This window comes from Bufo bufo, chromosome 1 (genome assembly GCF_905171765.1).
Source record: "Bufo bufo chromosome 1, aBufBuf1.1, whole genome shotgun sequence".
Classification (NCBI taxonomy): Eukaryota; Metazoa; Chordata; class Amphibia; order Anura; family Bufonidae; genus Bufo; species Bufo bufo.
In genome coordinates, this window is record NC_053389.1 from 717122195 (window position 1) to 717146350 (window position 24156).

The 24156-nt window shown below is 43.8% G+C and overlaps 1 protein-coding gene across 1 annotated transcript in view; it reads left to right on the plus strand.

Annotated features, from left to right (window-relative positions):
* The window catches only part of RAB11A (RAB11A, member RAS oncogene family), a 36574-nt gene extending 20054 nt beyond the window's left edge, over positions 1-16520 (plus strand). The window contains exons 4-5 of the mRNA XM_040414289.1: positions 8279-8359; positions 15713-16520. Of these exons, the coding sequence (XP_040270223.1) occupies positions 8279-8359; positions 15713-15852 (221 nt within the window). The 3' untranslated portion in view covers positions 15853-16520. The remainder of the gene's footprint in view (positions 1-8278; positions 8360-15712) is intronic.
* Positions 16521-24156: the final 7636 nt, after the last annotated feature.

A 24156-nucleotide genomic window follows, 5' to 3' on the forward strand; every position in this document is an offset into this window, starting at 1 on the left:
GGTGTTCTGCCAGATTACTATACTTTAGCCAAATGCGCTTGCGCAGCGCGCACACCCCCTCCTCTAGCTGATTCCAACGTGTCCACGTGACTTCCAGTGCAGCTACATAACATCCGGGTAGCTCTGTGGTCATATCGCGGTCCGGTTATATGCACAAATTCCATATCGTGGCACAAATTTATATCGCCCACCCCTACTGGGCATATCTCTGATTTGTAACTTCATGCTCACAGGGGCATGATCCGAAATTGTGATAGACCCTATGGAAGCATTCATAACCGCAGGTATAGCACTGTTAGAAAAGAACACATGGGGCCAGATTTATCATTACTCTGACAGCTCACTCCACTTTCACATATGGCTAAAGTCAGTTTTAGCCAAGTCAGATTTATGATCGGCCCTTTAAGACTGTAATAAATGTGGTTTGACGGTAGCAGTTTATCCGTCAGTAAGCAGCTTTACAAAAGTCGCACGTTTTTATGAAAAAGTCGCACGTTTTTATGAAAAAGTCGCACGTTTTTATGAAAAAGTCGCACGTTTTTATGAAAAAGTCGCACGTTTTTATGAAAAAGTCGCATGTTCTATTAAAAAGTCTCATAAGATAAGCATGGTCCTCACTGGAGTGAAATTGGGACTTTTTTGCGACTTTTTTAAATAGTCCCAATAGTAAATCTGTCTAGAGATTCATTTACATAAGAAAACACGCCCACTTTCAGAAAACTGGCGAGCATAGTGCAGAGCAGAAAAAAGTCGCAAATTTGTGCTCAGTTTTAGCGTTTGGGTCTTTTTTTAGGACTTTTTCACTCCATTATTCTGACCTGAGCTAATGATAAATCTGGCCCATGATCTAGGTGCTGGTAGGTGCTATGGACCTTAGAGAGAAAGGTAAAGTACTCCGGGTGAAATAATCTCCATACATCAGATAATCCCACGTCTGCCAGAGCTACTTGAAATCTAAGTTTTTGTTTCTCTGATAGATGGGGCGTGACAGACGTGGAATCTACCCCATGATCCAATGCGATTTAAAATCACCTCCTATTAAGATTCCTTCAGCAAAGTTTTTCAAGGAATCAAGCATCCGAAGGAGCCATTTAATCTGTCCCTTATTCGGGGCGTAAATAGCGGCTAATAATAGGGCCATATTCTTACTGAGACTCTTTACTTCATGTATTGGGGGTGTTAGCCTGGGGTTGAGGTTATCCTTAGACCTAGTACCCTTTGGCCATATTATGAATCTGTAATATGAAGCCTGCAAACAGGAACCCGCATGGGCACCATAGTGTCACAGGTACTCAGTGTGCCATCTTTGAGCTCACCTCAACCCTAGAGATACCCTTCTCTGTTGTAATCAACCTACACCAACTGACTTATAGGGTTTTTAAGTCATTAGTATCTGATTGGCGGACCCGGGACACCTGCAGATCAGCTGTTTGAGAAGGCTCCGGTGCTTCTGTGAGCGTTGCAGATTCTCCGTGCTCACAAAGTACAGCACCGCACATAGTATAACAGCTGTGCTTGACATCGGGCTGTGCCTAGGCCACATAACCAATGAACGTGACAGCCTAGGAAAAGCTGCAAGAAGGGCATGGCGCTGACAGGACTGCTGGTGCCTTCTGAAACAGCTGATCGGCGGGAGTGTCGGACCCCCACCAATCAAATACTGATGACCTATCCATCACCAAGTCTCAGAAAACCCCTTTAATGCTCTAGTTCTATCAGTGCTCTAGTGCAAGGATGCCAAACCTGCAGCCCTCCAGCTGTTGCAAAACTACATCTCCCAGCATGCCCTGATAGCTGTAGGCTGCCCAGACATCATGGAAGCTGTCGTTTTGCAACAGCTGGAGGGCCGCAGGTTGGGCATCCCTGCACTAGTGACTTCAGTGCTGCAGGAAAGCAAAGCTTTATTCTGTCTTTCCTCCCAGCTGTAACAGCTCATCAAGGGTTCCCCAGTGGTACCCTTTACAATCTGCTTAATATCACACAACCTCTAGTCTGAAAAGGAATGTGCCATATCAACAACATCTCGAAAAATAGGTGAATTGAACACGATCGCCCTAAGCTGGCCATACACACAAGCCGGCGATTTCAGATGTCTATCCTTTGGAAAACTAGCGAAATACCGACTTGTCCGACAATGTGATCAGCCACATTACAAGATGTCATCTGAAAAAGGAATGTGTATGGCATGATTAACCAGTCATTTACCTTTTTGCACAAAGACCAGGGATTCCAGGGTTTTAACCCCTTAAGGACACAGCATTATTACACCTTAGGACTAGGCCATTTTTTTGCAAATCTGACCAGTGTCACTTTAAGTGCTGATAACTTGAAAACGCTTTGACTTATCCAGGCCGTTCTGAGATAGTTTTTTTTGTCATATATTGTACTTCATGACACTGGTAAAATGAAGTCTTTTTTGCACCAAAAAATACCTAATTTAACAAAAAATGTAAAAAATTTCAAAGTTTGTTTCTCTACTTCTGTAATACCCCTAAAAATTGTGATGACTTTACATTCCCCATATGTCTACTTCATATTTGAATTATTTTGGGAATGATATTTAATTTTTTGGGGATGTTATAAGGCTTAGAAGTTTAGAAGCAAATCTTAAAATTTTTCTGAAATTTACAAAAACCCAATTTTTAGGGACCACTACAGCTCTGAAGTCACTTTGTGAGGCTTATATAATAGAAACCACCCAAAAATGACCCCATTCTATAAACTACACCCCTCAAGGTATTCAAAACAGATTTTACAAACTTCGTTAACCCTTTAGGTGTCGCACAAGAGTTATTGGCTAATGGGGATGAAATTTGAGAATTTCATTTTTTTGGCTAATTTTCCATTTTAACCCATTTTTTCCACTTACAAAGCAAGGGTTAACAGCGAAACAAGACTGTATCTTTATTGCCCTGACTCTGCCGTTTACAGAAACACCCCATATGTGGCCGTAAACTACTGTACGGCCACACAGCGGGGCGTAGAGTGAAAGGTGCGCCGTTTGGTTTTTGGAAGGCAGGTTTTGCTGGACTGGTTTTTTGACACCATGTACCATTTGAAGCCCCCTTGATGCAACCCTAGAGTAGAAACTCCATAAAAGTGACCCATCGAAGAAACTACACCCCTCAAGGTATTCAAAACTGATTTTACAAACTTTAACCATTTAGGTGTTGCACAAGATTTAATGGAAAATAGAGATACAATTTCAAAATTTAACTTTTTTGGCAGATTTTCCATTTTAATATTTTTTTTTCCAGTTACAAAGCAAGGGTTAACAGCCAAACAAAACTCATTATTTATGGCCCTGATTCTGTAGTTTACAGAAACACCCCATATGTGGTCGTAAACTGCTGTACGGGCACACGGCAGGGCGCAGAAGGAAAGGAATGCCATACGATTTTTGGAAAGCAGATTTTGCTGGACCGTTTTTTTTGACACCATGTCCCATTTGAAGCCCCCCCTGATGCACCCCTAGAGTAGAAACTCCAAAAAAGTGACTCCATTTTAGAAACTACGGGATAGGGTGGCAGTTTTGTTGGTACTAGTTTAGGGTACATTTTTGGTTGCTCTATATTACACTTTTTGTGCGGCAAGGTAACAAGAAATAGCTTTTTTGGCACCGTTTTTTTTTTGTGTTATTTACAACATTCATCTGACAGGTTAGATCATGTGGTAATTTTATAGAGCAGGTTGTCACGGACGCGGCGATACCTAATATGTATACAATTTTTTTTTTTTTATGTAAGTTTTACACAATGAATAAATTTTTAAAACAAAAAAAAGTTTGTCTCCATAGTCTAAGAGCCATCGTTTTTTCAGTTTTTGGGCGATTATCTTAAGTAGGGTCTCATTTTTTGTGGGATGAGATGACGGTTTGATTGGCACTATTTTGGGGTGCATATGACTTTTTGATTGCTTGCTATTACACTTTTTGTGACGTAAAATGACAAAAAATTGCTTTTTTTTACAGTTTTTATTATTTTTTTACGGTGGTCACCTGAGGGTCATGTGATATTTTTATAGAGCCGGTCGATACGGACGTGGCGATACCTAATAAATACTTTTTTTTTATTTATGTAAGTTTTACACTGATTTTATTTTTGAAACAAAAAAAATCATGTTTTAGTGTTTCCATAGTCTAAGAGACATAGTTTTTTCAGTTTTGGGGCGATTATCTTGGGTAGGTTATGGTTTTTGTGGGATGAAATGACTCTTTGATTGTTACAATTTTGGCGTACATAGACTTTTTTGATCACTTTTATTACCTTTTTTGGGAAGTAAGATGGGCAAAATTTCAATTTCATCATATAGTTTTTTATTTTTATGGCGTTCACCGTTCGGGTAAAGTAACATGACCGTTTTATAGATCAGGTCGTTACGGACGCGGCGATACCAAACATGTGTAGGGAATTTTATTTTTTTCAATTTTAATCAGTGATAAATGTGTTTTTTTTATTTTTACTTTATTTACTTTTTTTTCACTTTTTTTTTTGACCCAGACCCACTTGGTTCTTGAAGATCCAGTGGGTCTGATGTCTGTATAATACAGTACAGTACAATATATATTGTACTGTATTTTACACTTTGTCTGAACAGATCTATGCCTTTTAGCACAGATCTGTTCAGCACCATGGACAGCAGGATGCCTGAGACTGCGTCCTGTTGCCATGGGAACCTTCCCCGTCTGCTCAGTAGTGGTCAGAACTGCGCAGACGGGGAAGGGTAAGGACGGAGCTGTCTGGGGGCTCTCTCCCTCTCCATCGGGGGGCTGCAAAGGCACAGCAGCCCCCCGATGAGGGAGGGAGCTCCCTGAGCTGTTAACCTTTTCCATACAGCGGTCCGTACGGACCGCGGTATGGAAAGGGTTAAACGGCTGACATCGCATCGCAGATGTCAGCCGTTTATACCAGGGTGTCAGCAATGTGCTGGCACCCTGGTATACCCACTGACCACCAACGATTTTTCTAGGGGAGGCGGGCGGGGGATCTGCCGCACCTCCCGCAACCCTCCCCCTGCACCTCCCACCGGGCTAAAATCACTCAGTGGTGCGGGGGGGGGGGGGATACAGATATATTTTAGCAATACTACCGGGTTCCGATCACTGCCAGCCACACTGCAGTGATCGAAAATACACAGGGCGTACATGTACATGTGTCCTTAAGTACCAGGGCACAAGGGCGTATCTGTACGCCCTATCTCCTTAAGGGGTTAAAGACTGATTCGTTGGTTGGTGGACTTGGTCTGGCATGTTGCCAGTGGAAGCGTTTGTAGGGAAAACAAAAAATCCCACGGACTACTGATTGGCCGAACTGAAGATGACTTCTGAGCTTTCTTTAATAATCCCCCAGTGTACATGAAGAAAAGTGCCAGCAAGCAGTGATGTGCCTCCTGATGAATGGTACTGATGGCACGGAGAAGGGATGGGCACTGACACAACTCTTCCTTTACAGTCACTCTGCTTACTTAGTCACCGCTCCTGACATGTCTGTTTTAGTAACTACTTGCATTCCCCGTGTAATAACAATTCTGGAGCTTCTATTCTTATGTCTGTATGTTGTGCCATTCCTTTGTTATTCCTGCTAGACGTTTGAGTGAATTACTAGCAGTTTGCAATTAAAGCCCAGATGGGTGTTACCAGTTGGGCGGTGTCCCTCCACAATCTGAAACTGGCATCACTGATTGGATGTCACCCCCCCCCCCCCCCACCAATTGGTAACGTCCATCTGGACCTTCATTGCAAAATGCTGGTAATTCATAACTTCTAGCAGGAATAATAAAGCAATGATACAACATAGAATCATTGTTATTACATAGGAAATGCAAGCAGTTACCAAAACACAGGTCCGGAGAGGGGTGACAGCACCTCTTTATCCCTTCCCTTCCTCCAACATACATGTCCTGCAGAAAATCGGAACTTTAAAGATGGTGCCAGCTGCGCACACCATAGCCAACGGGTCTCTGCTGTTGCGACCAGGGCATCTGAAAGGCTTTTTTCCGGGAGCGCTGTGCTCCTAGAAAATAGAAATATCCTGGATGTCCTGTAGGCTGCATTAGTAATTCATTGCAGTCTGTGTGATAAGCGATCTAATGATTTGCATGTTCAAGTGTTAAAAAAAAAATAAAAAAAGTTTTAAAACTATATAATAAAAATTATTTAACCCCTTTCCCCATAATAAAAAATAAACAATAAAAAAATATATTTGCTCCACTGTGTCCCAAAACACCTGTACTATTAAAACTGAACATCATAATGGGAAAACAAAATGGCAGATTCGCCATTTTTTTCGTCTCTTCACACTATAGGAAAAAGCGTCAGCCTCTCTGGTGGCCGGACCATGGGAGCGCACATAGGCTAGTGCTTTTTCCTATAGTGTGCAAGCACGACCACCACTGTTGGATTGCATTGGTGGTCGTAACCATGGAAACACGCAGTGTATAATGTGATGGAAAAATTAATCCAGCCAGCAAAAAAAGCAATATGGAGAATCCTAATACATGAGGCTACTTTCACACTAGCGTTCGGGGCTCCGCTTGTGAGTTCCGTTTGAAGGGGCTCACAAGCGGCCCCGAACGGATCCGTCCAGCCCTAATGCATTCTGAGTGGAGGCGGATCCGCTCAGAATGCATCAGTCTGACTCCGTTTGTCCTCCGCTCCGCTCAGCAGGCGGACACCTGAACGCAGCTTGCAGCGTTCAGGTGTCCGCCTGGCCGTGCGGAGGCAAACGGATCCGTCCAGACTTACAATGTAAGTCAATGGGGACGGATCCGTTTGAAGTTGACACAGTATGGCTCAATTTTCAAACGGATCCGTCTCCCATTGACTTTCAATGTAAAGTCAAAACGGATCCTTTTGCATTATCATGAACAAAAAAAAAAAAAAAAAAAATTTTTTATTTTTTTTTGTTCATGGTAATGCAAACGGATCCGTTCTGAACGGATCTAAACGTTTGCATTATAGGTGCGGATCCGTCTGGGCACATACCAGACGGATCCGACCTAAACGCAGGTGTGAAAGTAGCCTGAGTGGCTTGTATTAACTTTCTCTACATGATAAATGCTACTTACTGAAGTGAGACTACCCCTTTAAATATAAAAAAATATATATTTATGTATTCAACCCCATTTGGAATTCTTTTCCAGCTTTCCACTACATTGTATGCAATATTCAATCGGTTCAATAGAAAGTGCAAACTTGTCCTGCTAAATATAACCCCTCGTACAGCTATGCAAACAGAAAAATAAAAGTTATGGCTCTGGGACGGCAGGGAGGCTAAAAAAAATTAAAACAGAAAATCACAGGGTCTTGAAAGGGTTAATATAATGTGCAGTATAATCTGTTGGGGTATTGCACTCACAGTAACTTTTGCCAGGTTGTAATTTGCTCCCGGTGAGGTAGGACATGGCTGCAGTACATAAGTAATACAGCGGCGACATTCTGTTAGGCTACTTTCACACCTGCGTTAGGTGTGGATCCGTCTGGTATCTGCACAGATGGATCCGCTCCTATAATGCAAACGCTTAGATCCGTTCAGAACAGATTCGTTTGCATTACCATGAACAAAAAAAAAAGAATTTTTTTTTTTTGTTCATGATAATGCAAACGGATCCGTTCTGACTTTACATTGAAAGTCAATGGGGGACGGATCCGTTTGAAAATTGAGCCATACTGTGTCATCTTCAAACGGATCCGTCCCCATTGACTTACAATGTAAGTCTGGACGGATCCGTTTGCCTCCGCACGGCCAGGCGGAGACCCGAACGCTGCAAGCAGCTTGCTGAGTGGAGGCTGAACGCTGCCAGACTGATGCATTCTGAGCGGATCCGCATCCACTCAGAATGCATTAGGGCTGGACGGATCCGTTTGGGGCCGCTTGTGAGAGCCTTCAAACGGAGCTCACAAGCGGAGCCCCGAACGCTAGTGTGAAAGTAGCCTTACTTGTACTAGGGTCCCTTCCTCCTCCTTTTATGGATTCAGTTTGTTCTTCCTCATAGTAGCCAATGACAGCGCAGCTTTCATTTCATTCTCTGCTTCTGAAAAATGAAAGCAGTGCTGTGATTAGTTTCTGTGGGCATCAGAGACACTTTGCCTTTTAGACCATTCCATAAATCTGCCCCGATATCCATTTCCACAGTAAACCTTGCACCTCGCTGATAAATGTGGTAGGTATGAACTGCGGCAGATCTGCGCTGTGTGCACGCGGCCTCGATGGTGTATAGCTTTTATCAGTGTATTCGCTGAAGCATCTCGTTCATTGTCATTTTCTGCCTCTCGTTACAGAAAAGAACGGTCTGTCCTTCATTGAGACGTCAGCCCTGGACTCTACAAATGTGGAGGCCGCTTTCCAGACTATCCTGACAGGTGAGGAGCAACTGCCTGACTAACGTTCCGTGTGGTATCGGGTCTAGTAAGGCAGCGGGTGCTGTCTCCGTCCCCCTCTTCCGTTACACGATACAGGCAAAGACGTTCACTATGGTTGGGCAGTGTCTTAGGCTGCAGAGATTGGATGTGGCCGAAATACGTGTTGGAAAATGTAATCTGCTATGTAACTTAATGAATCCGGCCCAGTGTGTGGGGGCAGTCGTATACCTCTGCACACGTGTAATAAGCTGAATCCTAGCCAGTAGTTCCAAGGTCATAAGATAATGAGTACCATGTACACAGTGCTGGCGTCACACCGTATAAGAAGGCACTTCTGATTCCTTCATAAATCCTGTAGTAATGACCTGTATTAAAGACGTCTTGTCTATAATTTATCATTAGTAAAACTACACAAGATGGGCCCAAAGAAAGAATATGAGGAGCTAGAATCACAACCTCAGATCAATAAGAGAAAAATGTAATAATAAAAAAAAAATACCAATATGTTTAGTAATTTAAACACATTACATGCAGGCATTCACCTACACAAGAGTTAAGAAAAAAAGTTATGGCACCTGATAAACAGTGAATGGAAATACTGGTGATTCATAAATGTATAGCACTGGACCCTGTAACATTCAGTAACTGACCAAATGATGGATTTTACAATGGCTTCTTCCTTGTGTTAACTATCTACCGAGTATGCATGTGCGATATTGTATAGGGCGATTCCATCAAAAGAGGTGTAAAGTTTGAGGAAAATTGTTTTGTGAGATGTCTCCCTGGTGCTATCGCTAGCAGGGACAGACGACGTATCCTTAATATTGTTAGGCAAGCAAAGCAGGAAAGGGAGGTGGATGTTATTGTCCATCTTGGGACAAATGATCTGGCTTGCAATGAGGTTTGAAAGGTGAAGGAAGCTTTTCACACACTTGGAAATGATATACGGGAGGTTGCATCAACTGTTTCATTCTCTGCAGTTTTGCCTGTGCATAACCTTCAGCATGACAGGAAGGCTGCTTTCACACGAGCGTGTCCGGATGCGTCCTGGTGTGTTGCGGCAAACCCGCGCGAGTAGGAATGCAATTGCAGTCAGTTTTGACTGCGATTGCGTTCCGATGTTCAGTTTTTATCGCGCGGGTGCAATGTGTTTTGCACGCGCATGATAAAAAAACGACTGTGGTACCCAGACCCGAACTTCTTCACTGAAGTTCAGGTTTGGGTTCGGTGTTGTGTAGATGTTATTATTTTCCCTTATAACATGGTTATAAGGGAAAATAATAGCATTCTGAATACAGAATGCTTAGTAGGTGATCAATTGAGGGTTAAAAAAAATAAAAAAATAACTCACCTTGTTCGCGTAGTTCTCCCGGTCTTTAGTTCTTTAAAAAGATGAACTATGGGCTAAAGGACCTTTGGTGACGTCAGATCACATGCTCCAATCACATGGTACATCACCGCGGTGATGGACCCTGTGATTGGAGCATGTGATCTGACGTCACCAAAGGTCCTTTAGCCCATAGTTCATCTTTTTAAAGAACTAAAGACCGGGAGAACTACGCGAACAAGAGGACAAGGTGAGTTAATTTTTTTTATTTTTTAACCCTCAATTGATCACCTACTAAGCATTCTGTATTCAGAATGCTATTATTTTCCCTTAACCATGTTATAAGGGAAAATAATACAGTGTATAGACAGTCACCTAGCAACCGTGCGTGAAAATCGCACCGCATCCGCACTTGCTTGCGGATGCATGCGATTTTCACGCAACCCCATTCACTTCTATGGGGCCTGCGTTGCGTGAAAAACGCTGAATATAGAGCATGCTGCGATTTTCACGCAACGCATAAGTGATGCGTGAAAATCATCGCTCATCTGAACAGCCCCATTGAAATGAATGGGTCCAGATTCAGTGCGGGTGCAATGCGTTCACCTACCGCATTGCACCCGCGCGGAAATCTCGCCCGTGTGAACGCAGCCGAAGATGCGCATTAAGGAATTTAATGTATGGCTTGGTGAATGGTGTTTGAACCAAGGGTTTAGCTTTTTGTGTCTCATGTTAGCTCTTGTTGGAATGGAAAAGAACTGTACAAGAAAGATGGTTTGCATCTTTCTCTCAAGGGAACGAATGTTCTCAGTGAACAGTTCCAAGTATTTGCTAAGGAGCATTTAAACTAGGAAAAGGGGGGCAAAAGAGTGATAATCCAGCAGTCCGACTGCCCCCCGGAACAATGCCAGAAGATGCCAGTATCACATAGGTTAAGAAATGACAAGCTCAGAGTCTTGTCTACAAATGCTCGCAGTTTAGGGAATAAGATCAATGAACTTGAGTCTATAATGGCATCTGAGAATATAGATTTAGTGGCTGATACTGAGACGTGGTTCAATGGGAGTAATGACTGGGATATAACAATACCAGGGTTCTCTCTATACAGGAAAGACAGAGAAGGCAAGAAAGGGGGAGGGGTAGCCCTGTATGTGAAAGTTAGCATAAAATCTAATTTAATACAAGTTAGCAAGACCAATTTAGAGTCAGTTTGGGTTACCTTGCAGCTTGATAATCATAAGCTAACTCGTGAAGGTGTGATTATATAGACCTAATTATTAGGCATTAGAACCTTGCACCTGAGGAAGGGGTTTTGTATAACCCTGAAACGCGTAGAGCTTTGCTTATTAAAATATATGAAGAAACCTTTTTCAAGATTGGATGTACTGTTTTCCAATTTGGAGACCACGACAAGCAGACTCGGCCGGGGGGGCTACTGTCTCAGGTAATTTACACTACACCTGCTTGGCAGCCCCCCAGTGAAGTGAGTAACAACTGCCTTATCAGATTTACTTGTTTTCTCAAAGTGAATTCCAGCGACCCTGGCCAGGGGGGTATACTGTCCTAGGTATTTGCGACCACTGACCTATGTGACAGCCCCCCCCAGTGAAGTGTGTAGTCCAGTTCACTTTAGGTTACAATCACCTATTTTCTATCTGTGCTCCTTTTCCTGGGAGCCTTGCTTGGGGGGGTCACTGTCGCAGGTGCATTTATACCTGCTTGACAGCCCCCCATCGGAGTAAGTCACTACTTATCACTATTTACGGCTATTACTGATTATTCGGTTATTTGTCCCTTTTAGAGATATTATTATACCTAATTGCGCTTATATATTTTATATAATTTGTTAGTTTTATGTTTGTGCGGTTTAGGCGCTATTTATGTGTATTTAGAAGTCTTGAAGGTCATTAACACTATAGACCAAATTTTACACATATATATTTCTCCTTTGATATATAGACCTAGCCAAGTCAAATAATTAGATGATCTACTAGTTGAGGAAATGGCTAAAATGACATTGAAAGGGGAAGTTATCATTATGGGAGACTTTAATCTTCCTGATGTAAACTGGAAAACCAAAAAAGCTAGTTCTGCCAGGAGTACAGATATTCTAAATTCCCTACTGGGATTATCTCTACAGCAAGTAGTTGAGGAGCCAACCCGGAAGGAGGCCATTTTAGATTTAGTATTCACAAATGGGAATTTGGTATCTGATATTACTGTAGGGGAAAGCTTGGGATCTAGTGATCACCAGTCAGAAGATTGGAAATTAGCAAATGGGTTTTTGACAGGGGGGTGATCAGGGAGTCTATATGGGGTGATCACCCCCCTGTAAGGCTCTATTCAGAGGTCCGTATGTGTTTTGCGGATCCAATCCATGTATCCGTGGATCTGTAAAAAACATACGGACGTCTGAATGGAGCCTTACAGGGTGGGTGATCAGGGAGTCTATATGGGGTGATCACCCCCCTGTCATTGATCACCCCACTGTAAGGCTCCATTCAGACGTCCGTATGTGTTTTGCGGATCCGATCCATGTATCCGTGGATCCGTAAAAAACATACGGACTTCTGAATGGAGCCTTACAAGGGGGTGATCAATGACAGGGGGGTGATCACCCCATATAGACTTCCCTGTCATTGATCACCCCCCTGTAAGGCTCCATTCAGGCATTTTTTTTGGCCCAAGTTAGCGGAGATTTTCTTTCTTTTTTTTTTTCTTACAAAGTCTCATATTCCACTAACTTGTGTAAAAAAAATAAAATCTCACATGAACTCACCATACCCCATCACGGAATCCAAATGCGTAATTTTTTTTTTAGACATTTATATTCCTGACTTCTCACGCTTTAGGGCCCCTAAAATGCCAGGGCAGTATAAATACCCCACATGTGACCCCATTTCGGAAAGAAGACACCCCAAGGTATTCCGTGAGGGGCATATTGAGTCCATGAAAGATTGAAATTTTTGTACCAAGTTAGCGGAAAGGGAGACTTTGTGAGAAAGAAAAAATAAAATAAATTTCCGCTAACTTGTGCCCAAAAAAATTTATTCTATGAACTCGCCATGCCCCTCATTGAATACCTTGTGGTGTCTTCTTTCCAAAATGGGGTCACATGTGGGGTATTTATACTGCCCTGGCATTTTAGGGGCCCTAAAGCGTGAGAAGAAGTCTGGGATCCAAATGTCTAAAAATGCCCTCATAAAAGGAATGTGGGCCCCTTTGCGCATCTAGGCTGCAAAAAAAATGTCACACATCTGGTATCGCCGTACTCAGGAGAAGTTGGGCATCTTGGCAAAAGACAACTTTTCCCTTTTTTTTTTTTTTTATACAAAGTTGGCATTTGACCAAGATATTTATCTCACCCAGCATGGGTATATGTAAAATGACACCCCAAAACAGGGTGTCATTTTACATATACCCATGCTGGGTGAGATAAATATCTTGGTCAAATGCCAACTTTGTATAAAAAAAAAAAAAAGGGAAAAGTTGTCTTTTGCCAAGATATTTCTCTCACCCAGCATGGGTATATGTAAAATGACACCCCAAAAAACATTGCCCAACTTCTCCTGAGTATGGCAATACCACATGTGTGACACTTTTTTGCATCCCTAGGTGGGCAAAGGGGCCCACATTCCAAAGAGCACCTTTTGGATTTCACCGGCCTTTTTTTACACATTTTGATTTCAAACTACTTTGCACGCATTTGGGCCCCTAAAATGCCAGGGCAGTATAACTACCCCACAAGTGACCCCATTTTGGAAAGAAGACACCCCAAGGTGTTTCGTGATGGGCATAGTGAGTTCATGGAAGTTTTTTTTTTTTTTTGTCACAAGTTAGTGGAATATGAGACTTTGTAAGAAAAAAAAATCATAATTTTCCGCTACTTGTGACAAAAAATAAAAAGTTCTATGAACTCACTATGCCCATCAGCGAATACCTTAGGGTGTCTACTTTCCGAAATGGGGTCATTTGTGGGGTGTTTGTACTGTCTGGCCATTGTAGAACCTCAGGAAACATGACAGGTGCTCAGAAAGTCAGAGCTGCTTCAAAAAGCGGAAATTCACATTTTTGTACCATAGTTTGTAAACGCTATAACTTTTACCCAAACCATTTTTTTTTTATCAGACATGTAGAACAATACATTTTGAGAAAAATTTATATATGGATGTCGTTTTTTTTTGCAAAATTTTACAACTGAAAGTGAAAAATTTCATTTTTTTTGCAAACAAATCGTTAAATTTCGATTTAATAACAAAAAAAGTAAAGTCAGCAGCAATGAAATACCACCAAATAAAAGCTCTATTAGTGAGAAGAAAAGGAGGTAAAATTCATTTGGGTGGTAAGTTGTATGACCGAGCAATAAACGGTGAAAGTAGTGTAGTGCAGAAGTGTAAAAAGTGGCCTGGTCATTAACGGTGTTTAACCACCTCAGCCCCCCTAGCTTAAAGGGTCACCAGGAAATGCAGTGCAATCTGCAGGCAGCATGTTTTAGAGCAGGAGGAGCTGAGCAGATTGATATATAGTTTTGTTGGAAAAGATTGTGTAAAATTTGCAGTTTGTTCATGTAACCCTTTGCTTTTTTTCCCCAGCTTGAGTCATGTGGGCGATCCTTCTCGGTGATTGACAGCCTTTACTGTATACTTAGTCACGCAGTTAGCCGTCAGATACTTGGTGGCACCGCCCACAGGACTCCAGTGCATAAACGAGCAGAGGCTTGAATAAAAATTTGATACGTTTTTCTGAATCTTTTCCCCCACAAGGTTATAAATCGGTCTGCTCAGCTCCTCTTGCTCTAGAACATGCTGCCTAAGAAAAGAAAGCTGTTTGTCTATATGCCTTCCTAGTTGTCTCCTGGGTCAGGATCGTGCACAGGGACTGGCACTTGGAACTTGACACAGTCATGTATAACGTTCCCACATTTACTGTGGAAATAGCTCCAGCTAGTAAATGTATTACTAAAAGCTTTGCTGTTCTGCCCCTGGCGTACCCGTTCACCGCCTGCCTCTCCATAAACCTGCAGGTCTGATTGAGCCTAAAGTGCAAGTTTATTTCGGCAGGTAGAAAGGGGTTAGTGGCTGCACCACACCTCTGGTGCTCTGTATGTCCAGAGATAGAAAGGATTGCATGGGTTCTGATCCTTCTTTCTCAGACCTTTGGGTAGGTGCCATAGTCTTCAGGTCTCCAAATCTCATGTCTCTAGCCAACTTAAGGCTACGGCCATGTGTAGCAGGTACACCGTGGATTTGAAGGCATGGAAAATCCATAGTGTGTGTCCAAAATCATGTGGATTTTGCTGTGAAAATGCTGCTGATTTCCTGCCGTTTTGACCCTCTGCCTTGCAAAGGGTAAAATGTGGCAGATATCTGCAACATGAATGGACATGCTGCGGATTTAAATGTGTTGTGCAGTGGTGTAATATTATCATATCCTCAGGATAGGTCATCAATATCAGATTGGTGGGGGACACCCCTCGACACCCCCACTGATCAGTTGTTTGAAGGGATCTGAGCGCTTATGCAAGCCCGTCTCCTCTTCAGGTTTACCTGTCGTCCCCTTCAGAGCGATGATGCAGTGTAATTACATCTGTTCCACTTCAAACAGCTGATCGGCAGGGGCGCCTGAAGTCGGACCCCCAACGATCTGTTTATTGATGACCTATCCTGAGAATAGGCAATCAACATCACGCCACTTCACCGCGTGTCCAGTTATGTGCGGATTCCGTTACAGGCACTCTCCGCCGTGTAAGGATGAGTTTTGGGAAAATCTCCTTCACCTCTCTGCTACTGTGCAGCTCCACTGCAGAAAATCCACCTGTAACCGTGCCCCACAACTCTCCAAGAATGACCCTCTGTAGCCAGGGCTTGTCATTGCCAGATGAGGATTTCCACGAGAGGAGCTCTGTTTACACTGACGTGTCCTGTAACCTGTCCTGCCAGAAATCCTTGCTCTCCGGATTTGATGTCGCATGTCCTGTATGTGGCTGGACTTCCGCCATTCTTATCCGTGTCTGTTTTGTTTTTCAGAGATTTACCGCATCGTATCCCAGAAGCAGATGTCTGATAGACGTGAGAATGACATGTCCCCCAGTAACAACGTAGTTCCCATCCATGTCCCACCGACCACTGAAAATAAACCAAAGATGCAATGCTGTCAGAACATATAACGGCTGCTGCCTGCAAAGTGCCAGGCCTCGAATCCCTGTGTCCAGCTCTGGAGGGGCCAGGCTCTGTACCTGTCCATTCCTAGAGGTGCCAGGCTCTGTATATTCCCCACGTCCTGCACTGGACTCTGGAATTCTTTTTTTTTTTTTTTTTTTCCCTTTTTTTTTTTTTCTTTTTTTGTTAATATATTTTTTGAGTGTATGTGTGTAAGAACTTTAATTTTACTATTCCATCTGGATTTTTACATGTCTTAAATTCTTATGATTTTCAACTTCCCATATATTAAAGAAACAATCTAATTCTTTCTCTCTCACTCTCTCCCTTTGCTTTGCCTTCTTCCTCCTCCTCTAAAGTTAAGATGATTCCAGGTCTGCCCGACCCCCCCTCCCCTCCCCTCCCCTTCCCCCGCCCCATCCTCCTCTTCCTCTCCACTCAGAGATGTCTGTATAATATATGAAATAAAAGCATGTTGTCTGCTGGAGGCGTATTCTCCTCATACCTTGTGACTCAACAGATCTTTTTTCTGTTTATGGGTTGTTTTTCTCACTCTAATCTAGTAATAGGTAATGTCACTTGTATGTCACTCATTGCTAGAACCGCTGTTTTGATCTATCGAAACTACATGGAAAAAAACAGGTGTGATGTGTAATAAAGTGTTTATACTGTTAAACCTTACGTCATGTTTTCTCTTCGCTCTGCTTTCCCGCAGTTTTCTATCTTCAGACATTTGGGACAGGAAAACTTTTTTATTCTGTGGTGTGCTGTTGAATTACAATGATTGGGTTCAGGATTTTAGGTGGTGTACCTCCCTACTAATACGCAGTAAAATATCAACATACATTCTGTATTTCTCGTGCATGGTATTGGGGGACACATCACCATGGGTATACGTCCAACTACCACTAGGAGGCACTAGACACAAAAAGTGTTGGCTCCTCCCAGGTGGGCTATACCCTCTCCACAGGCACGAGGCTATTCAGTTTTAGTCTAGTGTCCGTAGGAGGCAGACCTGTCCTGCTTTTTTTTGCAGGTCCTGCTGTTTTTTTTTTTTGTTTTTTTTTTCCTCCCTTCTGCAGGTCTCGGTGATCTCCACCGTTATACCTGCTGCAGGCTGGGGCTCCATCATGTTCCACTTTAGTTGCCCCCCCCCTTCCCCTGCGGGCGCATACTTCGGTACCATCGCCTGTCACCCAGTCCCCACAGACTGCATCCGCAGTGGCGTGCCGGCATTCCCACGGTTCCCGTGTTGAGTCTGCCAAAGGGGTGACCCTGCGGTGCCCGAAGACATCGGATGGTGAGTATATCAGACGGTGAGTATATTCCCCTGTCCCTGTGTCCCTGCCCCAGGGTTAGGTTCCCTCCTGTGGCCAGGGGGGTGGGATCCACCTTAGCTGGGGGTCCTGGGAAGCCTCCATCTTCCTCCAAGCCAACCCCCCCCTTTTTTCTTGGTGGGTGGGTTATATTCTTGTTTCCCCTCCTTTCTCTTCCCCCTTGGTTGGTTTTTCTCTCCTCCTTGGCCACAGTCTTCTCCCCGGCCTTCCCCGCTACTTTAGTCCCCATCTTCCATGGCCTGTTCCCGGCTCCCAGGTGCTCCGTTTGCCCTGATCCACCCATCCCCAGGCGTCGCTTTTCCCCCCTACCCTCCTCACCTAGTTTTGTGGGTTCGGAGGGCCCTTGGTCGGCCACGATTCGCCCCGCCACCCTTGCTCCATTCCCAGCCGCCTCATAAATTGAGGCCCCGGCTTTTGGGCCTGCTAGGGCCTGATCTTCCCGGCCCCTCCTCCTTGCTTCCCTGGCTTTTCTGACACCGGCTATCTCCTCCACCCTTTCCTGGTCTAACGTGGGTTTTCTGTTGGAGGGGGTGGCTAACCCCCCCCCCCGCCCTCAATTGGTTAATTTCTCCTGCAGCCCTCCTGACCACCTCTATAGCTGCTGCAGCACCTCTTTGGGGAACATGGCATCCGGGTCCAGTTAAGATAGCCTCTGCTGGCTGCTCTGAGGGTCTCCTCTCCCAGCCTCTCCTCGGATCGCCACGTGTTTTCACGTGCGTCCGCTGTCTACGAAGGCTGCCATGTGGTCAGCTTGTCCCTGCTTGTGTGCAAGTACCTCTTCCAGACCCCATCGTGTCCCCTGACCAATCCTTTTGTGTAGGTCCCCCCTGAATGGGTTGGTATCCCCTCTAGTGGATTTTCGGATGGCGCTCCCCTTACTGCACAGGTATTCAACTGCACAGGTAAGGCAGCTGTCCCCGTGTTTAGCATACTGAGTCACCTACGTGGTGTCTCTGGTACGTACGCCTTCTCCTTAACAGGGGGGTACCTGCACCACTGCCATAGGCTGTACCTGACAAGCCTTCCTGGTTCCCCTATACCAGGGGCTATGCTCTACACGTTTGAGAGTGTTTCCACCGGGTCCCCATCCTGGTGCTGGTGTTCGCCACTCTACCCCATTACAAGGGGGTTCCTGTTCTAGGCAAGCTATTAGCTCAGGCAAATGCCTTCTGTAGGTTGGTGAGTAAAAAGCAATTATTTCTGTCTGTTTCCAGCCGCCTTGCTCCTTTCATAGGTAGAGTACCTACACCTACTCCAGATGCTGAAGCCATTACTCCTGACTGGCTCTATGGTGTTCCATGCGGCACTATTTCTCCCTTCCGGGCGAGATATACAGACCGCCTTCAATTGACGTAGCAATTGCATCGGTCTGTTCCCAGCCACTTTGCTCCCATCATAGGTAGAGTACCTACACCATCTCCAGATGCTGTAGCCAATACCCCTGGCCGCCTCCAATTGCCGTGGCCATTGCACCTACCTCATCATAGTGTGCACCAAACAGCCATCTTGTTCCCTTTATGGGTTCCCATAGCCTTTTGGTCCTCTTGGGATTCGTGTCTCTTTTCCCATCCTCCCACATTAAGTACCTGGTATTGAGTGGTTTAGTGCTACGGTTTGCAATTCCGCCGTATGGTCTCCTTCGGGAGGGACCTTCTCCTTTTGTAGAACCCTTCCTCCTTAGACTGGAGTACTCTCCTTCTACTCCCATGTCTCTCAGTCCAGTGTGTCCCTGCTGAGATTTCCTGGGCCTGTATCTGGTTCCTTTTTTCCCTGATACTTCATATGCCCAGAGTTTCCTCTGGTCTTATGCTTCGCAGTGATATCTTGTTTTCAGAGGCTCGAGCCTCGTCTCCTGTTTTTGGGACGCAGGTCTTATCATTCTCTTTTTCTGGCCTTTACCTACAACCCCCTCCTTCTCCAACGATTGGCAGTTTCCTCTAGCAGCCTTGGATTTTCACCTTTTTAAATGGGGCGCTTAACTTCATCACCTGCCTTGCGGTGAGGGGAGACCTGCTCCCGTCACATGTGAGCCTTGCTATGGCTTCCCTCACTCGTTTGGCTTCCAGTGCTTCCCTGTTTCCTTTCTCCCCTGACCTGTCAGGGGTTGGCCACAGTTTTTTGCTCTTTGGGTCTGAGACAATTTAGAGCGTTAGGTAGTTCCAACACGTGGTGCTGTCCTAATTTTTTTTTCTCCAGCCCTTGGCTGAGTTCGGTGTTCCCTTTTGCCTCCTTCTTGCATTTGGGATTTTCTTCCAGGCATTTGTCCTGGGGTGCTGGCAGTCTTCACTGCTTCTTCCTTGAGGTTTCTTCCTTGTTATGGAACCTCTTGCTCATTCCGTGTTTTTTTTCCTGTTGGGTCACATGGTTCTCCTGCACCTGTATGCCCAACCGGTGGCATGGCTGTTTTCCCCCAATGCCATGCACGAGAAAATTGGATTTTTTTGTACTCGCCGTAAAATCCTTTTCTCGTAGTAGGCATTCGGGGACACAGATCCCACCCTATGTTTTTACTTCCGTTTCTTCGGGCTGGTCTCTTGATCTTTCCCGGTACGGGAGTTGTTGGTTCCTTGCTTTTCTTTTCTCTCCTACTGCTTTTGGTACAAACTGAATAGCTTCGTGCCTGTGGAGAGGGTATAGCCCAACGGGGAGGAGCCAACACTTTGTGTCTAGTGCCTCCTAGTGGTAGTTGGATGTATACTCATGGTGCTGTGTCCCCTAATGCCTACTACGAGAAAAGGATTTTACAGTGAGTACAAAAAATCCAATTTTAAAGGGTTTGTCCATTTGGAACAATCTTCTTTTGATAATAAACTGACCACTCTGCATCCTGTTGCTGACCTTCAGTCATCTGGGGGAGGAACCCAGCAGCAAATGTTCAGTTCACCCTGTGCCACCACCTCCTAGCAAATGAAGCATTACAGATTTCACATTGAAATCAATTGGACTGTTTCTGTAATGCATGCACTTACCATGTCCTCCAGAGAGAGAGACTTTCTAGTGGCGCTCCAGTTAAAAGGGAGTCTGTCAGCAGTTTTTGCAATGTTGAACATCTGATAGAACGTAGTAGGGGAGAGCAGTACAAACATACTTTTTGCGGAGTTTTTATTATCAGGAGTAGTGAGAATATGAACTTGTATTGTGCCAGGCACTGCTCATATGAGTGGCCTCTGGAGGTAGAGCTTTTCTGTGAAGTGCTCTCTGCATTGAGCACAGCTTGGCCTCTCTTCTCTGAGTGACAGCTGTAGTGGTCTCCTGGTTGGATGTTCCAGCTGTCAGAGGAGGGGCTATATGGGCAGGGCGCTTGCAGGAACATAATCTGGTATAAAATGTCATGTTCCCACTACTCCTGTTGATAAAAGCTCCACTGTCCTGGCAAACGCCTGCTCTCTCTGGCCCCTACTTTGTTCTGTCAGCAGTTTAACCTGGTCAGAACCCAAGTGTCCTGAATGCCCCTTTATTAACAAAATATTTTATTATGGCATTTTTTATAGGTTTTCTAAACAGAGAACCCCAAGGAAATGATTTGTTGCCTCTTTTGCACACTCCGGGTATACAGTCCCTGACAAAAGTCTTGTCGCTTGTGTACAAATTGACCTGAAGTGCCGCTAAAATATATTTCTAATCAAGATTTTGTTGCAAGGAATGAGTCATTTTAATCCCAACAGCTTTTGTAATAATGTTTCAGTGCAAAATGAAACTGACAAAAAGTATTCTAATATTCACAGCTTGGTAAAGCCCATTGAGTCAATTTTTGCCAGGATTATTGTCGCCTTGTCATATGAGCTTCACCTGTGACTAATAATGGATCAATTAGGTCTCAGGTGTGTATAAAAAGAACCCCAGTACACTAGACCTTCACATCAACTGCAACTAGACCTCTGCAAACAAGCCTAAGATTCACCAGGAGACTAAAGTGTTGATTATCAAGAGGCTGAAGACCAGATCCACTGCTGATGTGGCAGACACCTTCAATGTGTCTGTGTCAAGTTCAGAGGATAAAAAGTGGCAGAAGGTGACTTTTTCAGATTAATCTTCTGTTGAATTACACCACAGTCGCCGCAAATATTGCAGGAGACCTACTGGAACCCGCATGGAGCCGAGATTTACCCAGAAAACAGTGAAGTTTGGTGGAGGCAAAATCATGGTCTGGGGTTACATCCAGTATGGGGGTGTGCGAGGGATCTGCAGGGTGGAAGGCAACATCAATAGTCTAAAATCCCAAGTAATCTTAGCTACCTCTTATATTCCCAACCATAAAAAAAGGCCAAATTCTGCAGCAGGATGGTCCTCCATCGCATACTTCCATCTCCACATCAAAGTTCATTAAGGCGAAGAAGATCAAGATGCTCATGGATTGGCCAGCCCAGTCACCAGACATGAACATCATTGAGCATATGTGGTGTAGGAGGAAGCATGGAAGACGAAACCAAAGAATATTGATGAACTCTGGGAGGCATGCAAGACTGTTTTCTTTGCTATTCCTGATGACTTCATCAATAAATTGTATGAATCCTTGCCAAACCGCATGGATGCTGCCCTTCAAGCTCATGGAAGTCATACAAGATATTTTAATTTGGATCTCACAGAACCACTACTTAATTTGCTGACATTTTTGGATTTGCTGTAAAGTTGTTCAATTTCTGTATAGGCGACAAAACTTTTGTCTTGCCAAAATTTGACCTTTCTGTTTTGATTAAATGATAAATCTTTTTTCAGTGAAACTAATTTATTTCCGTGCATTAAACATCATTTGGGAGGGCTTTAGCTTTTCATATGAGCTATTTCTAACACCAATTGATTAATTAAAAGTCAGGTTAATAGCAGGAGTTTCTACAAAATAGTGAAGCGGCAAGACTTTTGTCAGGGACTGTATTGTCAGCATCAGGCTTTATCCACTTGTAGGGTGATTTGCTGCAGTTCAACCCATAATAATTGTGTGTTTTTGGCAAAATCGGATCCATCGAGCCTTATCTGACCCGCTGAAGTATTTTCCTGTTTCCTTCGTAACTATAAGAGGAAAGTGTCATAAAGTGGCATATTTTGGGAACAGCAGGGGACTCGCTTATTTTTGCAAGGATTGGATTTTATTTTTATCCCAATCTAGCTGTCATTTCAGACAGGCATTTTTTTGTGCTTTCAGGTAGATGTGTAAATGATCTAACCAAACATTTAGAGTACCCCCAAGGCTATGATCATACACCATGCTGCTGATTAAAAATCACAGCCTTGGCATTGCGTCCCTTATCTCCTGGGGGTAAACATGCAGATTGAGTCCTTAGGATCTAATCCTTATTAGTGGCTGCCAGGGTAGTGAAAATTTTTGCAGTGGTGGCTATCCCATACAAAGACATCCAGTAAAAATGGTATACTGCACATAGGAGTGGGACGTCACTGTATGCCTGGAAATCCCAACTAGTGTTGAGAAAACTTGTGTTTTAAGTTCTGCGTCCAAAGTTCGGGTTCAGGTTATCGAAGAATCCCGTTATGGATTCCGCTACCACAGACCATAACTGTTTTTAGAATCTAACAGGATTCTTCGATAACCCGAACTTTAGACGCCGAACTTAAAAACAAAACAAGTTCGCTCAACACTAATCCCAACATATACCTCCAATAGACTGCAAAATGCCAAGGATCCTAAATGTACTGCGAGCTCTAAATGGTCAATGATTGCCATCTGCATATTTATTAAACTAGCCCCAATGCACCCAAAGAATACACAAATGTCATTATCTGTGCGTCTGTTCCAAGTGTTAATCAGACAGATATTATACTGTAGAAGTCAAGAAAAATAGCTGCATTGTTTGATCAAATGGAAACCGCTTTTGAATAGAAGTCAATTTATTGTGAATAAGGGAGCCGTCCTTGATTGAATTTCTCCCCGCTGAAAGAACAGTAACATTTTACACTAGGTTTATACAGAACTGACGTCTTATTGAAGTGCATTGCTGCTGCACCTTGAAAGGGAACCTGTCATGTTGAACATGTTGTAGTCCATCTGGAGCATGAGGAACGGAGCTGATTGGGGGAAAGATTGATTGTAACTCAGTGATGGAAATTCTTGCTCTTTCTATGCTTTGAGTCCAGAGGGCGGTGCTACTCACTGATAACTAACTCTGGAAGGAGTAGGACCACCCACTGGACTCCTAAGCCTAGAAACAACAATCAGTAACACGATTAGGTATCAAGCTGCTCAGCTCCTCCTGTTGATGTTGGATTAGATAGCATTCTCATAGTAAGGGCAAAAAAACAGATCCGCAAAAAATACGGATGACATCAGTGTGCATTCCGTATTTTACGGAACAGCTGGCCCCTAATAGAACAGTACTATCCTTGTCCATAATACGAACAATAATAGGACATGTTCTATTTTTTTTTGCAAAACGGAATGCACACGGAGTAACTTCCTTTTTTTTATTTTTTATTGCGGACCCATTGAAAGTAATGGTTCTGCATATGGTCTGCAAAAAAATTGAACAGACACGGAAAGAAAATATGTTCTTGTGCATGATCCCTTACAGGTTCCCTTTGTAAGGTCCTGAATATGGAGCTGGAAGCACACGGGCATGTTTACCTGTCCGTATTCGTTTTCAGTATTCACGTTCTGTATTTGTCCTGTAGATGTCAATGGAGCCAAACAATTTATGCATCCTCCCATACAGGTACATTATTACACCTGTGTTTGTCAGCTCAATGCCAGTAGAATGAGCAGGCGCAGTATCCTTTCAGTAAATTTGTATTAGGTCTAAATTTGCAAAGCAACGGTCTAGAACCAGCAGCTGTCAAGATGTTAAAAAAAGAATATAGACGCATGCTAGGAGTTGTACCTTTGGTAGTTTAGCTGCCCAAGTTGGAGACTATTTTAAAGGACAGTCGTTTGCGATGCCCCCATTTGGCTGCGATTGTCACCTTGCTGCTTGTTTTATTGCCCTCCAAATACTGGATTGTTCACTGTAGATTATGATATCACCAGAC